At 40.1% G+C, this 18,176-nt stretch overlaps 1 protein-coding gene across 1 annotated transcript in view; it reads right to left on the bottom strand.

Moving 5' to 3' along the window:
• Positions 1-18,176, bottom strand: part of RNGTT (RNA guanylyltransferase and 5'-phosphatase) — a 166,395-nt gene that overhangs the window by 113,031 nt on the left and 35,188 nt on the right. The window contains exons 9-10 of the mRNA XM_063124890.1: positions 5,708-5,843; positions 444-515 (exon numbers count right to left, since the gene is read on the bottom strand). Coding sequence (XP_062980960.1) covers positions 444-515; positions 5,708-5,843 — 208 coding nt within the window. The remainder of the gene's footprint in view (positions 1-443; positions 516-5,707; positions 5,844-18,176) is intronic.

The following is an 18,176-nucleotide window of genomic DNA, read 5'->3' as shown; positions in this document are numbered from 1 at the left end:
CGTTCAGTACACAGCCAGCCCCACCGATTCCATTGCGCAAGCAGCACCCACTGCTTTTCCAGGCTCCCTGTAAGCAATGGACCCAAACCCCCAGCCCTTAAAAAATGAGGCCTACTCTGCTGCTGCAAGCCCTTCCCACCAGCCTCCTTCACAAGGGTTTTACAAAATGAGTCTTTTTCTGCAATATAGCTCAGAAAAACTGAGCTAACTATAAGGAGAGCACAGTGGCGCTCACCATTTTCAAGTCACAATAAAAAATCCACAGATGTGTTCAACACACTCTGCATCCTTGAACAATGGACCACCTTATATGTTTTAGTGTCACTTCGCAAGTGCGATATATGAATTGATCTTAGATATATATCCTTTGCTGTCTAGTAATACTGCTCTTGTTCGTTATTAAATACACCAAACCATATTAATTCAAACATAAACATACTTACACTGAATTTAACTATGTCGTATATCAAGTACCGAGGAACAACCTGGCCGTTTACCTTGTCGATGATCATTTCCTTAAGAAGAGAAGCAAAATTATGTCTTAATATTGATGCAAAAAGTTGCCAACAGTGCATCAACTAACTTTATTTAAAACATTATTTTACACTGAGCGGTGTTTCAGTTTTTCAGCATAGGTTCATTTTTCCTCTTACGTTGCTTTTGTGGGTTTTGGGGGACATTTGCCTAAAAGCCAAATCAATAGGGCAACTGATATGGACAGGTGGGAAGAGAACAGGGCTGCAGCAGGTAAATTAAATGCATGCATGGTACTGTATCAGTGAAGCCTGAAAAATATCATAAGACCACGTGGTCCTTACACTTTTACATGAACAGTGGACTCCCAGGGTGCTGAGGTTTTCTTGGTTAATAGCACCAATGCAGTGGAAAAAACAGTGCTTCCACACTGCTCAACAAACCAGGGATGTGCAAACCTCGAATTGTTGGGGGAGGAACAACCCAGAGATGGTTTGTCCTTAAATTAAAACTCTGGGTTGTTTTTCCCTCAATGCCCTCTGGAGTTCCAGGTTTGCACGTCACAGAGAACCACCTAGGAATAGGGCATCCCTGAGTTATTTAGCAAATGGAAGCAGGCAAGCAGACAGGAGCCAATACACTTACTCACTCCTCTGCACTCCCAAACAACCCACAATTAAAGTGTGGGTTGGTTAATTGTCCAAACTGGGTTTGTGAGACAACCACTAGCATACATAAGCAGCAACGCTCCCGGTGAGACTGCTGATGACTGCAGGGAGAAGGAGCGCAACAGCGGTTTGCCCAGGACGCCACCTCTACCCTGCCCCTCTGGGAAGCTGAAGTGCAGCTGGGAACCCAGCTAAGCAGCAGCAATGCTCCCACTGAGACTGCTGACACCTGAAAGGAGGAGGAGGACGAGAGCAGTTTGCCCAGGACACCACTTCCACCCCACCTCTCCGGGAAGCTTAATTGTGGCTGGAGCAACACGATGTCTCAGCGGGCACTTAGCAACAGACGAGGCGGAGGCGGCCAGGATTGTTTGGATTTATTTGGATAATATGAATGTGCTCTTATTTGCTGGAACCCTACGAGCACACTATAAGACCAAGAATTCTACTGGACTTGGTGGTTTCCAATTTCAAACCGGCGTCAGAGCAGAATACAGAGTTGAGACCACTATGGTCACCTTAGTTGATGATCTTTACATGAGTATTGACAAGGGGTGTATCCCTGCTGGTACTGTTGGACCTCTCAGTGGCTTTCGATACCATCTATGGGATAGCTGCTCCTCAAAAAAGGAGCTGTTGTATGGCGTACCACAAGGTGCCACTCTAACCCCAATTCTGTTTACATCTACATGAAACGGCTGGGAGAGATCATTTGGAGGCATGGAGTGAGGTGCTATCAGTATGCTGATGGCACTCAAATATATTTCTCTATGCTTTCAATAATAGTGTCAGCTAAGGATAGTGTGTCTCCTCTGAATGAATGCTTGGAGGTGGTGATGGGCTAGATGAGGAAAAACAAACTGAAAATGAAACCAGGCAAGACAGAAGTGCTTACTGTCAAGGGCCCTAACCTGGGTTTGGAGGTGTGTCAACCATTTCTGGATGGGGTTACACTCCCTCTGAAAGACTGCATTCGCAGCTTGGTGGTGCTCCTGGATCCGTCACTCCAAATAACAGCCAAGATAGATGTGACGGCCAGGAGTGCCTAATATCAACTTCAACTATTACACCAGCTGCACCCTTTCCTAGAGTTGGAAGACCTAAAGATGGTAGTGCATGTGCTGGCAACCTCGAGGGCAACCTTCTGCAATGCACTCTACATAGGGCTACCTTTGTACCTAGTTCGGAAACTTCAACTAGTTCAAAATATGGCAGCCAGGGTGGTCGCTGGTACATCTAGGGGTGACCATATTACACCAACATTAAAACCATTCCACTCTGCCAATCAGTTTCTGGGCGAAGTATCAAGTATTGGTTACTACCTTTAAAGCCCTACATGGTTTGGGGCCAGGTTACCTGCAGGATCACCTTTCCCCATACAATCCGCCCCAGACTCAAGTACTCTGGGGAGAACATACTTCAATCAGCCAAAACTAGGCTGACAACTGTTACCCAAAGGACCTTTTCTTCTGTTGCCCCCAGACTGTGGAATGGCCTGCCAGAGATTTGTCAAGCTAACACTCTTCCCAAGTTTAAAATAACTATAAAGACTAGTCTCTTCTGGCAGGCCTACCCAGATGAATTTTAAACTTAAGAATTTTAAGATGCCCTGATTGTTATTTTAATATTGTATTGGTTTTATATGCTCTCTTAAGTAGTTTTATGCATTTGATTTATATTGTATTGTTGTATTAATGTTGTTCTCCACCTCAATCCAAAAGTAGATGCGGGTAAGAAATAAATAAATAAATAAATAAATATTTAATTATTATTATATAACAAACTCGAGCAACAGAATACCTATTTAAGATTTAAATCTGATCATTCAAAGAGGAGATGTCTGCAACAGATCCAATCCAAGTCTGAGTTCACTTCAGAGCTGTTGCACACAATTAAAAAAAATAGGCATTTGTTGTAGAAGGCAAATGGCACTTTCACCAAAATCTAGTGACAGACACAGTCATCACTGAAGTTGCCTCAGGAAATGGTTTGATCTCTTATAGGGAGACAATTAGTGATGTATAAACACTTCTTTTCAACACTGAATCCTATATTTTGGATCCAGGGACAATGTGCCTTAAAGAGACATCAACTACATTTCTAGTCTGTTTTATGAGATTCCTGTATTTTTTCATGAGGTATGGGTAGACCAGGATCATCAAGGAGAGCCAATAGAAGGAAAAGAAATAAGTCCTGGATCATACCAGGCCATTGTGTTGAGACAAAGGTATAGCTGGGAATTCATCTCCCTCCACATTTAGCACCAAAGTAGTACATCTACTCATAGTTTTCATTAGCATGAAATCAATAAGCAAGCACAACATAAGGAACGTTATTGAGCTCTGGGGCAATCTTTGAGAACAACAAAAATGCCTCTTTGGGGGTTTCTGTTATCACAGTTGTGTTGCTATGGAAACTAAAAATGAGAAGATTTTCACTGGGTAGTCCACTTGAGTTGCTGTGTAGAGATTTTAATAGCTGAAGTAACTTTCACAACAACTGAGCAATAGTTTTAGTTGCAAAGTTGAAAAGAGAATCTTGGCAACTCTAGTATGTATATATTTTGAACCAATTCTAGTTTCAATACATTTGTTTTTATAGTCAATGTGTTAAAATACTTGTTCAAGCCAATATTTCGGAGCAAAAAAACAGAAAAAGAATCCAAAGCCTGAGGCCACTGTTGAGTCTTTTACTCCATGGCTGCAATGTCTATTATAATATCTACTTGCTTTTCACATGGCTGTCAAATTTTATGTCTTCTACTGAATCCTTTACTCCCTGGGCTTGCAAGATGGAAACAAAGCACTTTACTCTTGAAAGAAAGACATTTCATGTTGCACTTGAACAATAGTTCCTGGGAAGAGATGGAACAGCAAATCTGAAAGAAGAAATATCTAGCATCTGCTAGAATGACAGCTTAGCACCAAGGGCACAGGGTGGGCACAGTGCCTTCCTCATTATTGTCCATCAACCTAAATGCTGCTCCCAAGTGGTGAACTGCATAAAATGAAGGTTATTTGGGATTTCAAAAGGTAAATTGTGACTCATTTTACTAAACTAAATATCAGCCTGAAATATCAGAGTTAACTTATTTGAACAAATGGCCTGACGCTATGGACTGTTGGAAAGGCAGAGCATCTCACAGAATGAGGCATTATGCCAAAAGATGGGCATTCAAATTTGAAAATGTGAGCATATTTTCTTTTTTGACTCTATGATTCTATTATGGAGGTTGTGGGCTCTCCCACATTAGATGCATTTGCCTATGCGGACAAAAAGGAGAATATAGTGATTCACACACTAACCAATTTGAACACTGGATGGTCAGCTGTTGTTTTTTTCAAGTACATCTCTCCTGTTGTGTGTGGCCTGAGCATGGGTTAAGGCAGGTTTCTTCACTGCAGAGCCTTTGGGCCACTGATAGTTCTGAAACGCCTCATGTGCAACCCTCCACCTCTCTCTCTCTCTTTTTGTAGTAACTGTTCACACTCAGCAACACCTCTAGCCTTGTTGTTTGATTTTGCAGTGAGCAGGCTGCTGTGATCTGGGCTACTGGAGGCAGCTTTCAGAGACAGGAAGTCAAGAGACCTTCCGCTCAACTCTAACTCGGCAAGGGGGTGGGGGTGAAGAGGAGAATGTATGAGCAATCAGCCAATCAGGTGTGGTGAGGAAGAGCCCAAGAGGCAAATAGGAACATGACTGACTAGCTGCAATGGCACTGCGCACCGCTGTGAACTAGCCTTCCTTTAGTTCAAGGCTTCTTTATATTCACTATGAAGATTGTGATCTTTCTGGATACAATGAACCTGTTCAGGAGACACGCTAAGTCTCGGTGGTTAAGCATTTTGAGCAAAACATTATGGGTGAGCGTGTTGTGTGAACCATGACTTAGCAAGTCATATGAATCATTCCTAACCATGTCGGCTACATAACCATTGTTTAAACATGCTCACTCATCATTTGCTGCAAAACCATTAGTGGCCTAACCATGGCTTAGATTGTTGCTGGGACAGGCCCAATGCTTGGTCTGCCTTTTTTGGCTTAATTACTGTAAACCAGGAGGCCCACAAATTCAGGTCACCACTGATCCCTCCTCCACCCTCCCACAACTCCACAATGCATGCCTATGGAGGTGTCAAGAAAAGGAAAGCAGTGAAAGTCTTCTGCTTACCCAAAGCCCAATGGGAAGTGAGAGAAAAGATCCTGCCCCTTCCCTGAGTCATCTGCAAATGGCCGAAGGCTCAGGAAAAGGGATGAGTCTTGATTTACTTTGTGCAGTGCTTTTGCGGTATATCTTGCACAGCTTCTGTCTTCTACAAAGCCAGTACGAAGTGACTTGGGTGACATCTGTTGCCACTGGCAACCTGGCAAGTGCTTTTGTGGAGCCCTGAATGAATGTTTTCCTAAGCTCATAAGACAGGCCAACAAATAAATGAATAATCATCACTTATCATTGCAACAATCCTCTAAGATGCTGAAATTCCTAAAAAAAAAATGAAAGAAAGAAAGGAAGGAAGAAAGGACAAAAGAGGAAGCACATGGTACATACGGAGGGAGCCTCTTACCCCATCCAACAGAGTATTTTCTAAGTGTACACGCGGATCTTTTCGAAATGGAAACTCCAGATTAGATACATTGAACACGGAGTCATCTCTGTCAATCATATACACTTCATTCTTGCCATCAATCAACATCATGTACCTACAAAGAAAAATAATAGCCTAATTAAGAAACTATTTCCCCCATAGCAGTATTACTTTTATATGCTTTAAATCTATTAAATACAGTTATTATGGACAGGCTATACGATTACGACATATTTGTCTGAAGCCATAGAAAGGAGCATTATTTCATAAAAGCGGAGCTAAGATCCCAAGAACTAGTGCTGGGCTTTGAATTCGAATCCTCCTTGGACAGAGAAACAAAGAACAAATTCTTGAACAGCAAGAATAAATGTCTCATCCTGCATTTTGGTACTCTCTCAACCCTGTACACAATGAAGGCTATAGCAGAAATCTTTATGCTATAGCAGAAATCTTTATGCTATTGGTTGAACTGCCTGTCACATGCTGCATAATTCCATCCGTCCAGATCGGGGGGGGGGGAGAATTTGAGGGGGAAATATTTATATTTAATATAAACATTCTTGGAACAAAGGAAGTATATATGTAACTTTGAAAACAAAAATCCTTTAATATGTGTCAAAGCAAGTTTGTCCAGTTACTCCTATACATTTCAATTAATTTCAGTCAAAAGATTAGTATGATTCTTGCAATTAGTTAACTATTCTAAAATATCACCTTTAAAAGCAAATACTGCATGATAAAATACAATTCAGTAGAAAGGATGCATTTAATTTTGAATGAAAAAATGGGGAGAAAATAGAGAAGATAAAAGGAAAAATACCGAGGTGATAACTACAAAACTTTAACCTATGTCGCTAACAAGCTAGTTGATGAAGATTCATCTCCATACATGCGTTCTTCCTTTGTAGAAATTTATTCTTTTCTGAAAGAACAAGTCATGTATTATAATGTTCTTTTGAAGGTTTTTGTTGTTGTTTTGGTCCAAACATTTAGCACATCTGGAATCAATTAAACCTCAAAGATAAAGCTGACTATTTCAGTGGCCTGGCTCAGAAAATCTGAATTATCTACCATTGTTCTGTATATGCCACTGAATTCATATCTATTTCATAGCTTTCTAAAAAGAAAACATTTTCGAGCCATAGTCAGTTACATTTCTACTGCCTCTTCCCTTCCCTTGGGGCCAGGTTATATGGGAAGGATCGCCTCTTCCCATATGTACCTGCCAGGACCCTAAGATCATTTTAGGGTCCTTCTCCATAAGCCCCTGCCAGAGGAAGTGAGGTGAGTGGTTACCAGGAAAAGGGCCTTTTCTGCTGTGGCACCCTGGCTGTGGAATGAGCTCCCTAGAGAGGTTCACCTGGCACCTGCATTTTATTTATTTATTTATTTATTTATTTATTACATTTCTATACCGCCCAATAGCCGGAGCTCTCTGGGCGGTTCACAAAAATTAAAAACATTCAAAGTATAAAACAACAGTATAAAACCATAATATAAAATACAATATAAAAGCTCAACCAGATAAAAACAGCAGCAATGCAAAATTACAAATTTAAAACACCAAGTTAAAATTTATTTATAGACTGTTAAAATACTGGGAGAATAAAAGGTCTTCACCTGGCGTCTAAAAGCATATAATGTAGGTGCCAAGCGAACCTCCTTAGGGAGCTCATTCCACAGCCGGGGTGCCACAGCAGAGAAGGCCCTCCTCCTGGTAGTCACCTGCCTCACTTCCTTTGGCAGGGGCTCGCAGAGAAGGATGACCTTAGGGTCCGGGCAGGTACATATGGGAGGAGGCGTTCCTTCAGATAACCTGGCCCCAAGCCGTTTAGGGCTTTAAATGTTAATACCAGCACTTTGAATCGGGCCCGGACCTGGACTGGCAGCCAATGAAGCTGGAAAAGGACTGGCGTAATGTGGTCTCGTTGGCCAGTCCCTGTTAGTAAGCGTGCTGCCCTGTTTTGTACCAGCTGAAGCTTCCGGACCGTTTTCAAAGGCAGCCCCACATATAACGCATTGCAGTAATCCAAACGAGAGGTTATCAGAGCATGGATCACTGTAGCTAGGCTATCTCTGTCCAGATATGGGCGCAGCTGGTATATCAGCCTAAGCTGATAAAAGGTGCTCTTTGCCACTGAGTTCACCTGTGCCTCAAGTGACAGTTCTAGATCCAAGAGCACCCCCAAACTTCTTCCAGTGCCAGGTAAAGACATTTTTATTTTCCCAGTATTTTAGCATTTTACCATCCTAGTCCTTTAGCTCTGCTGTTTTAAATCTGTACGTTAAATCTCTGAATTTCTGCTCAGTTTTACTCTGATAGTACTTTTATGTTGTGGTTTTATACTGTGATTTTAGACTTCCATGTGAAGGACATGGGCTGATGGAAATGTACTGGCTCCTTGCTCTTTAAGTACATGGGCTTTTAATTGTATTCTTCTTTCTGCTGTGTAACTGTTCTGGTATGTGTTGTGTAGTTACATTGGTATGTTAAGTGAAGGTGGGAGTTTGGGACTCTAGGCGCCAAGACTTCAAGAGACTCCAAGGTCACATTGGGCCTCGCACCTGCAGGTTATCTCCCTAGTCGTTAGGATAATTGGGTTCAGTGTGAGAGAGAGGGCGAAGCCTCTCCAGGAAGGGAGGGGTGTTAATAGTCAAGCTGAGTTAGGGGTTGGTTCAGCGGGGTCATGGGGCTTTATAGCCACAAGGGGATAAAAAGGGGCATCCTGCCGAGGAGGGAGTCTTCTCTTTGGGGTTTGGAGGAAGAACATCAAAAGCTGCCAGGGATGGTTGCTTGGAGTAAGCTAGAGTTTTTGTTTTAGAGGTCTGGTTTTCCTAAAACAAGGCTGGCCGCTTTTATGGCTAAGGGAGGGCTATCTGTTTGTCAGTATTAAATGGAGCATTGTATGGTTGTACCTTCCCCTTTTGTAACTTACCTTTTAATTCCTTCTTCTTACTATCTTCCCTTTCATTTTCCCCTTCCTTATCATGCATGCTGCTGCTACCTCAGATCAAAGCCTTACGTGTTAGTATTAGCAACTTTGTAATAAACTTGCTTTGGTCCTTACGTTGTGTGTGTGTGTGATTTATTCCTGAAACCTCTGGCTCCTTAGGGTGGTTGGTCCTCGGTCCCGGGACCGCCTTGCAGGGGGGTCAGATTGACTCTGGCCTTCGGTTACATTCCATATTTTATGCTGTACCTTATGGTTTTAATTTTTGTGAAGTGCTCAGAGAGCTTTGGCTATTGGGCAATATAGAAATAAATAAATAAAACTGGAATATAATAGCATAAGCTTGTTTATACTGCCAAAATACAACAAACGTATCTTCCTGATGTATTCCTTCAATCACTTACTACCCGGGCACCTAAACTCTATATTCAGTAGGCATACCCTTTCGTGGCCTGAGGAACAGGAGGATAGGGGTGATTGTGCAGTGACTGTCTGGAGTCTTTAAGCAGAAAAATAAAAATCCCACCTTGGACCTTTTGTTCTGATGAGGTAATTTTTTTTGATGAGCTGAAAATGATAGACAGCACAAAATAAAATTCACTTTTGACATCAATAATCTGTATATTTGCTTGTTTCTCAAGGAAAATCGTGTGCTGGTGACAAGACTATATCAGTTGAACGGAAGACTCCAAGTGAGTGATGATTTGAGCAAGTCAAATAGGAGAGCAACTATAATGGCTGAAAGACTGCTTCAAAGTACAAGTGCTAATCACTTGTATAGGAGGCTCTGCAAAAATAAATGCAATTACCAATGTCCAAATGTCATCACCTTGACCACCAGACATTTTAAGTTAAACATCTCAGTTTTACTTTTCAGCTCTCTTTTCTCTTCTGTGCAACATTTCTCTTACGAATATAACCTGTCATGGCAAGGACATGTCCAGCTTAACATTTTGTGCAGCACTCTGCACAATTTTAAGAGAATGTAACAGGATTTATTGCCAAGTTTAGGATTCCAACCTTAATCTGTGAAATCCTGACTAAATGCTACATTACAATAAGGCAAGTAAATCCATTCTCTCAACAGAACAGCAATGTAATATGAAGTGCTGGCATAATACAAGGTTATCACTACCCCTCCATAGACATAAAGTTGATTTGTTGAACAATAAACCAGATCAATGCCACTCTCTACTCTGCTTCCTTGGGCATATCCATGTAATACCCTAAATAGCAAATTTACATTTAACACTCGTTTTATATCTACAATTAAAAGTTACATATCAACAGAGGTGGCAGCATACCCAACACATAGGTATTTCCTGACATACAAATGTTGCCACAAGTATAGAACACAGGGGAAATTACAAGAATGGGAACAGCTGTGGCTCTAGCAGATCTAACTATTAGTTCACACATAGAGATAGTTAGGGGAAACCACCTATTACAATAGCTGTATTGGTGGATACACGAAATCATTGCCAAAATACCTAGGAATAAGTGTAAATACCACCAAGCTGGATCAGTATCCCAGCATTTTACACTGATCTTTCAAATGTAAGGCAATTATGAGATGATCCATCCTGTTTATTCCCAGGCACACACTTGAGATTAAACAGTCTTCCAGCTCTTGTGTATAGAGACTCATAGAAATGTCAGGTAGCAAGCTTATTTAGGAGTTAAGATTTCATCTGCCACTTCTTTCCAAATATATCTGATATTAACATTGAGACTTTTACATATAGATTTATTCTTAAGATGTATCTAAAATCTTTCCATCTGTTAGGATTGGTGTTGTTGCTTTTTAAATTGTAGAACACAGGTTTACTCTCCAGTTTCTAACTCATATTTCTTTCAGAGTGAAAAAGAGAAGGAAACCAAACAAAAGAAGAATGGAGGTAGCAGTGACTCTTAGAAGGACTCCACCTGGCTGTATCAAAGGGGAGGGGGGGCTCAGTTCAGACAACACATTTCTCAAAGGTGATTTTAGAAAAACCTCACAATGGATTTTACTCAACTCCATGGTAGCCCATTGTCATAAAACAGTGGAGTTAGAACATGTCTTGTGGGGAGTACCCCCTAAAAGCTCAAACGTTGAGTAGAGTTTTCACAATGCATTGACTATCGTGTTGTCTGAACTAAGCCAGAGAGTCAATTCCAGAATTGTCTCCATCAATGGTCTTTCTGGTCATTAAACATAAATCATTAAATTTCTGGTCATTAAACATAAATCAGTGCAGGAAATTAACCACATTCCATTTTCTTTATTTTATTTACAATATTTGTATACTGCTCCACATCCAAGGTTTTGGAGCAGTGAACAGCAGATAGAATTTTTTTAAAAGTAAGCAGGCAGTCAAGGGCAGTGTTATTTATTTATTACATTTTTATACCGCCCAATAGCCAAAGCTCTCTGGGCAGTTCACAAAAATTGAACCGCCCAGAATTAATCTGTATTCAGCATGTAGTAAACTTTGTCTGCTTTAAAAAATAAAGAGAGGCAGCAGGAACTTGGGAGGGGAAGCAGTACTGGAACTTGCCCAGAAAGCCAAGTCCAGATCATCTTTCTAGCCACATATCCACACCATCCTCCCACAACTTGATGGGCAAAATAATATAGTCTTAACTCTATAACAATTTCAATTCACAAAGTCTTTTAAGCAACTATAAAAGACTAAAAAACTCATTCAGCATCTGAAATACTTTATTATCATATGGATGGTTTATTGATTGTGTCTTCCATGTGGGTTAAGCAGAAGGAAAATGCATCCATCATCATTACTGCATTAGTCTATGAGACAAAAAAACTTAAATCTTAACTGCAATTAAATTTCAGCTGTGAACTCACAACTACAATTGGGAAGGAATGAAGCTGCATTGTTAGGGGCTCAATTACTGCAGGACTACTTCAGATCTGTTCTGAATTTAAACAATTTTAATAAGTTGTAAAAACACTGCCAAATTAATATTTAAAATGAGTTAGGTGCCACTGAAATCATAACATGCCAGATGTTATTCCCCCTTAGCTAAAAGAATAGAAAAGAATCAGCCCAACCTCTTATCTTATAAGAAATCCCAAATTCTTCACAGTAGCTTCTAAGTTATATCCATTGTGTATAATTAAAAAAATAGAATGAGAAAGGAATCTGAACTACAGTACCAACCAATCCAGGATTTAAAATCAACTGGAGAGGGTTTGCTTGTGGTACTCTTGAAGAATATGGTCAATGGGGAATACCACACATGACAGAGCACTACTTGGTGGTGGCACCCTGGCTGCAGAACTGCCTTCCAGTGGAGATTCATCTGTCCCCAACACTGTTGACATTCAGGGGTGAGCTAAAGACTTATTTGTACAGGCTTTTGGGTTATAGGCAAGTGCTTTATCTATTTTAGTGATGGTGTTACTGTATTTTTACAATACAATTTGTACTGATTGTAATTTTAGAATTATGATTTTAATGGTGTTTATATGTTGTACTGTTGTATGTGGGTTGTTAAGCCACCCTGCCACAGAGAAGTGGGTTATAAATAAAATGGTACATTTTTATTATTATTATCTCTTTTCTCGCTTGTGGTGGTTTTTCTAGATAAACATCAAGGGCTTTGCCAAATCATGTTGTCTTTTACTAATTCAGAAATTGCCTGACTATTGAACATGTTTTAAGTATGACTGCTTTCTGGATGCTGGTGTGGATGTATTTTAATAGGCTCAGTTTCTGAAGGTTTTCTGTATAAAAAAAAAATTGATGCGATGCCATGACTGATGTGACTAATGGAATTATTATCATCATCATCGATGACAATGTCAGAGGGTTCTGTTTTTTAAAATCAAATTAAAAATACAAGGCACAGAATTTCAGAGACTTACTTAACCATTGCAGAAATGGTTAGATCTTTAAAATGACTGGATAATGTTCTAGTAGTCAGCTTCCTAGTACATACAGATACAATTTGCAGAAACCAGACACTTTTTCTATTTTTATTAAATTATATCTAGGTGAAACCCAGCAACCACTCACAGGATTAAAACTGGAGATACCCTTCATTCTAACGTTTAAATGATATATGCATTCCTAGAACAATGGGCTATCATCCTCTTGGCAACTGCAGAATAGTACCGTTAATACTGTCCCACAACATCCTTCCCTTTGATCAGGAATGGGACTGTGCTTTCTGGACAATGGGAATGCTTCTAAAATCCCCCCACATCTGTCAGTTCTAATGCATGGAATTTTGGTATGTTCTTCCTCTCTACTTTGGGATGATATCACTGCATATATATTGCAAGGGGAGTAGGAATCAATGTGGCCAAAAGACCTTTATGCTTTAAGACATATATAGACTGGATTCAGACAACACAATAGTCAACAGTTGATTAAATAGTCAACAGTGTCATCTGTTGGGCTCCACTGATTATATCCACTGCCTACAGTCTTGCCCAGCAGGGCTCTATAGGCAAGGGAAATGAGCTTGTCCAGGAAGTGCTTGGGGAGCCACCAATCATGCCATCCCTTGGTGGGGCACTGCAATCCGCGTCTTCCCATGCACTTCCATTTTATGGAAAAATGGAACTGTGTATGTAAACATGTTAAAGCCATATAGAATTCGGGAAACTAAAATCCTGCATGTGTCTTTATTCCCAGAAGGGGAAAGTCTGTAGGTACTAAATCTTTTAAGTGACAGCTTGAGCAAATCGTATGGAATGGCAATGTGGAGGAGCCAGTAAAGAAGGCTGTTTTAAATATACTGCAACATGAAAAGTGTTTCAGCAACAAGCCTGGAAGGACGAGTTTGTACAAGCATACCATCGATACTGGGAATTACTCACCCATTACATGCACTCCATACGGGGTGAATGGTAATAGTGCTGGACACCATGAGGAAAAAAGTGCAAGAGATGCTGGACTTGAAAGTCATCCGAGGTCATCCAGAGTGGTGCTAGTTCCCAAAAATGATGGGACTATATGTTTTTGTGTGGACTACAGGCCACCAATAAAATCACCATTCCAGATGCATTCCCTATGCCAAGAGTGGACGATATGCTGGAGGTGCTGGGATCAGCTACCATCATTTCAACCAATGATTTATGCAAGGGCTTTTGGAAAATGGGAGTTGGAGGAGTCATCAACATGCAAGACTGCTTTCATCACGCCATATGGACTGTACGAATTCACCATTTGGATTCTTTAAGTATCTGAGGTAAGATATTGATTTATATAGTGGCAGCAGTAAAGTAGAAGGTGAATAAAAGGTGCACGAAGTGCCAAGCTGGTTGCTGCGGGACCAAAAGGTGGTCAGAGAATCACAGAACCAGCGGGAGAGTAAAAGGTGATGCCCAGAGGTGGTCACAGAAAGGAAAAATAATCCACAGAGTGGGTAGCCATATACCAACTGTGTTCATGGTTGGGATCCTTTAAAGAGAAAGGTAAAAAGGAGTCCCAAAGTGAGTGGGTCATGACAACATGCCTTGTGGGCGCCGCTATAACAACAAGGTGGGGAGCTTCTCTCCCCCCTCTCCTTGTTGCTGCAGCGGCGCCCACAGCACCCACGGCAGCAGCAAGGAGAGGGGGGAAGAGAAGCTCCCCTGCCTCCTTGTTGCTGCAGCTCTGCCCACAGTACATGTCCCTCTGTAGCTGCTGCAGCACAAACCAGTGGGGAGGAGATCTGCCTCCCCACCACCTCCGGTTCTGGCTACAACAGCCAGAGAGGGACACATGCTGCAGGTGCTGCTGCTGCAGCAATACAGAGGCGGGGAAGCTTCTCTCCCCACTCCCCCCCTTCTCACAGAATGGCAGCAACCCGATACAGTAAGGAGAATCCAGTGCCACCAATCAGTGGGAGGAGAGGACTCACCAACCCTGCCCTTATAGCCTACTCCACAGACAATTTATTAGCATGTTGCCCAAGTGCGACATGCAAATAATCATCCGTGGAGTGGACTATGGGGGCAGAATTGACTATTGTGTTGTCTGAACGCGCCCTATGGCTAATCAATGCATCCAATATGTGATTTACTTATTCAAGGTATAATTTAGCCCTTTCACAATACACTAGTGAGCCCTGCTATTACTAAATATGAGAAACATGTAACAATCACATCTTGATGCTTGTGATTTGAATACAGCTAGTTAAATACATCATAAAAGAGATACATTCTATCAATCCTAAAAAAATTAAAGTAATATGTCTCCAATCCCAAGATCTATTCGGTTTAGTATCTCTGATGGCACTGACAGTGCAAATTTACAAAAGGCCAAGCAGTTTTTATAAACAAATGTGTGTGTTTTAAATTAGATATTTATGAATAGATCGTGGAGATTCTTGAAATTACTGTTGATTACATGTTTTCAACAGAATCATTTTAGTGAGTGTCTAAGACCAGCCAAAAGGTCAAAAATAAATACTAGTGTTATAAATTCACAGGGCAGAGATCTGTTTTTACAAGGCTGGGAAATAAAACAGGCATCTCGCAAAAGTTTGATTTATTTTATAGTGAACACATAGTACCCGATCACCCAATGGGTTCAAATCCTGGGTAATCTTGGGCAAGTCACTCTATTACTCAGCTCAATTTGCCTCATGGGTTTACATAAACTTGAGCTCCTTAAAAGACGGAGAAGATTATTATAAAAGTGATGAAGCCAAATTAGTGTGTCAAGACATTATTATTCATTTAATTATGAGAGTTTGAATTTGTGTTGCTTTGCTCTGAGTAGCCCTGTGAGGAAAGTTAGTCCAATCCCAGATTTACAGAGGAAATAAGGCCAGGCATGACAATCATAGCCGAATTGCCAGGGTCCACCACAGCAGAATTTTGAAATCAAGTATGCCCAAATCCATTCTTCTGGCTGCTGTACAATAGTAAATGCCCAAATCACTGGTACAATTGTAGAGATAGAAGAATACAGAGAGGGGAAATTCACATCAGGCAATTATGTGCATAAACAGAGATGAATTCAGTTTTCAAGCCATGCACAAGTACGTAGGAGCAGGGACTAAAAAGCAAGGCAATGTAAGGCACCTTAGATAGAATAGAGACACCTGTGACCCCAATACATGATCCTCTATGAACGCTAGAAGGAAGTATATTTTGCTTCTTAGGTAATATCACCAGCATCAGTCTCTGTGCATGACAGATATCCAATGTACTTGGCTCTCTTAATGCATGCCTACTTTCTGCTTGCTATAAACATGAGAACTTAGAAAGAAAATTTGACTCTTGCATTAAGAATTTGCGCTATCAGTCAGGCCCTGTTCTTACTGTCCCTGCAAAGCCAACTTAGCATAAACAGAAAATATTACCTCTCACAATTTTCAGAAAGGAGACAGAGAAACACAAGTTCAACTCTACCCACCTTTGGGAAAAGAGACATTTTAAATGAATAACAGATTATTATTATTATTATTATTTTTTAAAGGGCACAACTAGCTTTGCATACCCAGCAGAGCTTTTGGGCTTGTGCTTCTCAAACAGCACCCCCTTCATACTTCATGGCAAACAACAAAAACTTTCAAAAAGCAGCTTGGGAAGTGGCAGGAGGGCCTGCTGTCCGAAGGAAAGTCAAAGTTGCCACTGGGCATGCCCAAGGCCCCTGGGAAGCCTAAAATAGCTCTTTGGATCCCAACCAATCTAACATATGGAATTAATATGCACTGGACAAGTTAGTTGAATTTGTCATTAGATGGTGGGATGCCTGGAAATAAATTTGCCATCTTGAAAAGGTAAAATAGATCATGTTTTACTGCCATCTACTGATATTATTAAAAATAAAGCTCAACATTCAATCTATGCAAGTATAAATATGTGAAGTTCCATAAATGAAACACATATGCAAAATCAAGAGGTGGTCTGACAGTGCTACAGTAGCAAGGTGGTAAAAAGGTCTAATTCCTCCAAATCCCAAAATTACAGGTTAAGGACCAAAATATGTAAACTCTTTTATAGTCTGGAAAGATAGGTTTCACCTGGGTTCCTTCCCACTTAATAACTAATTTTATGTCAGTGTTGTACATTTCTTGGCTACCAAGCTTAAAATCTGCTTCTCAATGTTCTACAAAAAAAAATTAAATAGTTGCGGACACTTAAATAACTTGAACATTTTGTACAAGCAGGAGCCCCATTTATCTTGATCTAATTAGAGCATTCTAAAACAATAGACTACAAGATTATTATTCACAACACAAACAAGATAATTAGCATTTTAATGAACTGTATCTTAACAAATAATCAGATGAGCTTGCATAGCACATTGTGGTATTGGTTATCCCATTTTCAGACTGGCTGATTAACAGTTCTGTTCATAAGGCTCAAGGAACTCTTACAATGATCTTACACTTGGTGTAAGACAAAATCAAGAATGATTATTTGCTAGTAACTGATCCTTCTTTATAACTAAGCATTTATGCCATAAACAGGATACACATATAAGCTTGGACCATCTAGAACCGTAGTAACCATCTGGCCAGTTTACAGAAAATCCAGTATTTAAAACAAAGGTTATAAAATTTATGACTGCATCAGAACTTCAAACTTTCTTTCTCCTCCAGTTATAGGAATCAGAATTTCAAAGAAACAGAAAGTGTTAATTAGTTTTACTAGCACACTCAAAGGATAGAAGTTCTTGTTCACTTTTCCTTAGTTTCAGAAAGACTTTTTATTGTTTCTTAAAACAGATTTTAAACACTAAATATATTAAAAAAAACATTATATACATGGAATTCAGAAAAATGAATGAGATATGTACATTTAAGCTATCAGGAAATGTTAATTTTAAATGAATTCAAAACCAAAATAAATCAAGATTTTCACCTTCTAAAATGAACATGTTTATTCAAGTTCCACCAACCTCCCCATTCTTGAAATAATGAAAACATTGAGAACTAGGATTCAAATAGGAAAATGTTTTTTCCTCTTTTTTTGCATCAAACCTAAGAAAATCTGGCTTTAAAAACACCAGCTGAATGGATCAACTAAACCCCTTGGCTTCTTTTACTCCCAATGTAAGTCTTTTACTCCTAAGTCTATTTACTTAGATGTTTTTAAATGGGTTGTTATACCTTCATTGTGCTTGAAATCAGAACACCACACAGTTCTAGATGTAACCCTATAAAGCCTCAGAGATTTTGTAGCATTGCCATATAGGATGCCAAAGTCACTACAGGTGCAATCTTAGGCATGTTTAGACATAAAGTACAGAATGCTGGAAGTTGTAGGAGGTTTTTAATCTCTAAACATGCATACAACTGCTTCCTCCAATGCTTTCCGCAAGAGCCACAAATAGAGCAGGTTCAAAGCTAAATCTCTCAGAAATATGGGAATTATGAATGGTTCCAAAGTATCATCCTCTCCTTGCAATACGTACATCTGCCCTAGATTTCTACAACTTCAATAAAAACAAACTTAAGGGCTTCAATAAAAAATAACATTAAAAGGTCGTATCCAATGACGTTTCTCCAAAGACAGAATGGTCTCTGAACCAGTGTAGATCCTGTCA

The sequence above is a fragment of the Elgaria multicarinata genome, chromosome 4 (genome assembly GCF_023053635.1).
Source record: "Elgaria multicarinata webbii isolate HBS135686 ecotype San Diego chromosome 4, rElgMul1.1.pri, whole genome shotgun sequence".
NCBI lineage: Eukaryota > Metazoa > Chordata > Lepidosauria > Squamata > Anguidae > Elgaria > Elgaria multicarinata.
The sequence above is the reverse complement of the archived record's forward strand: the minus strand, read 5'-3'. Positions and strand labels throughout refer to the sequence as shown.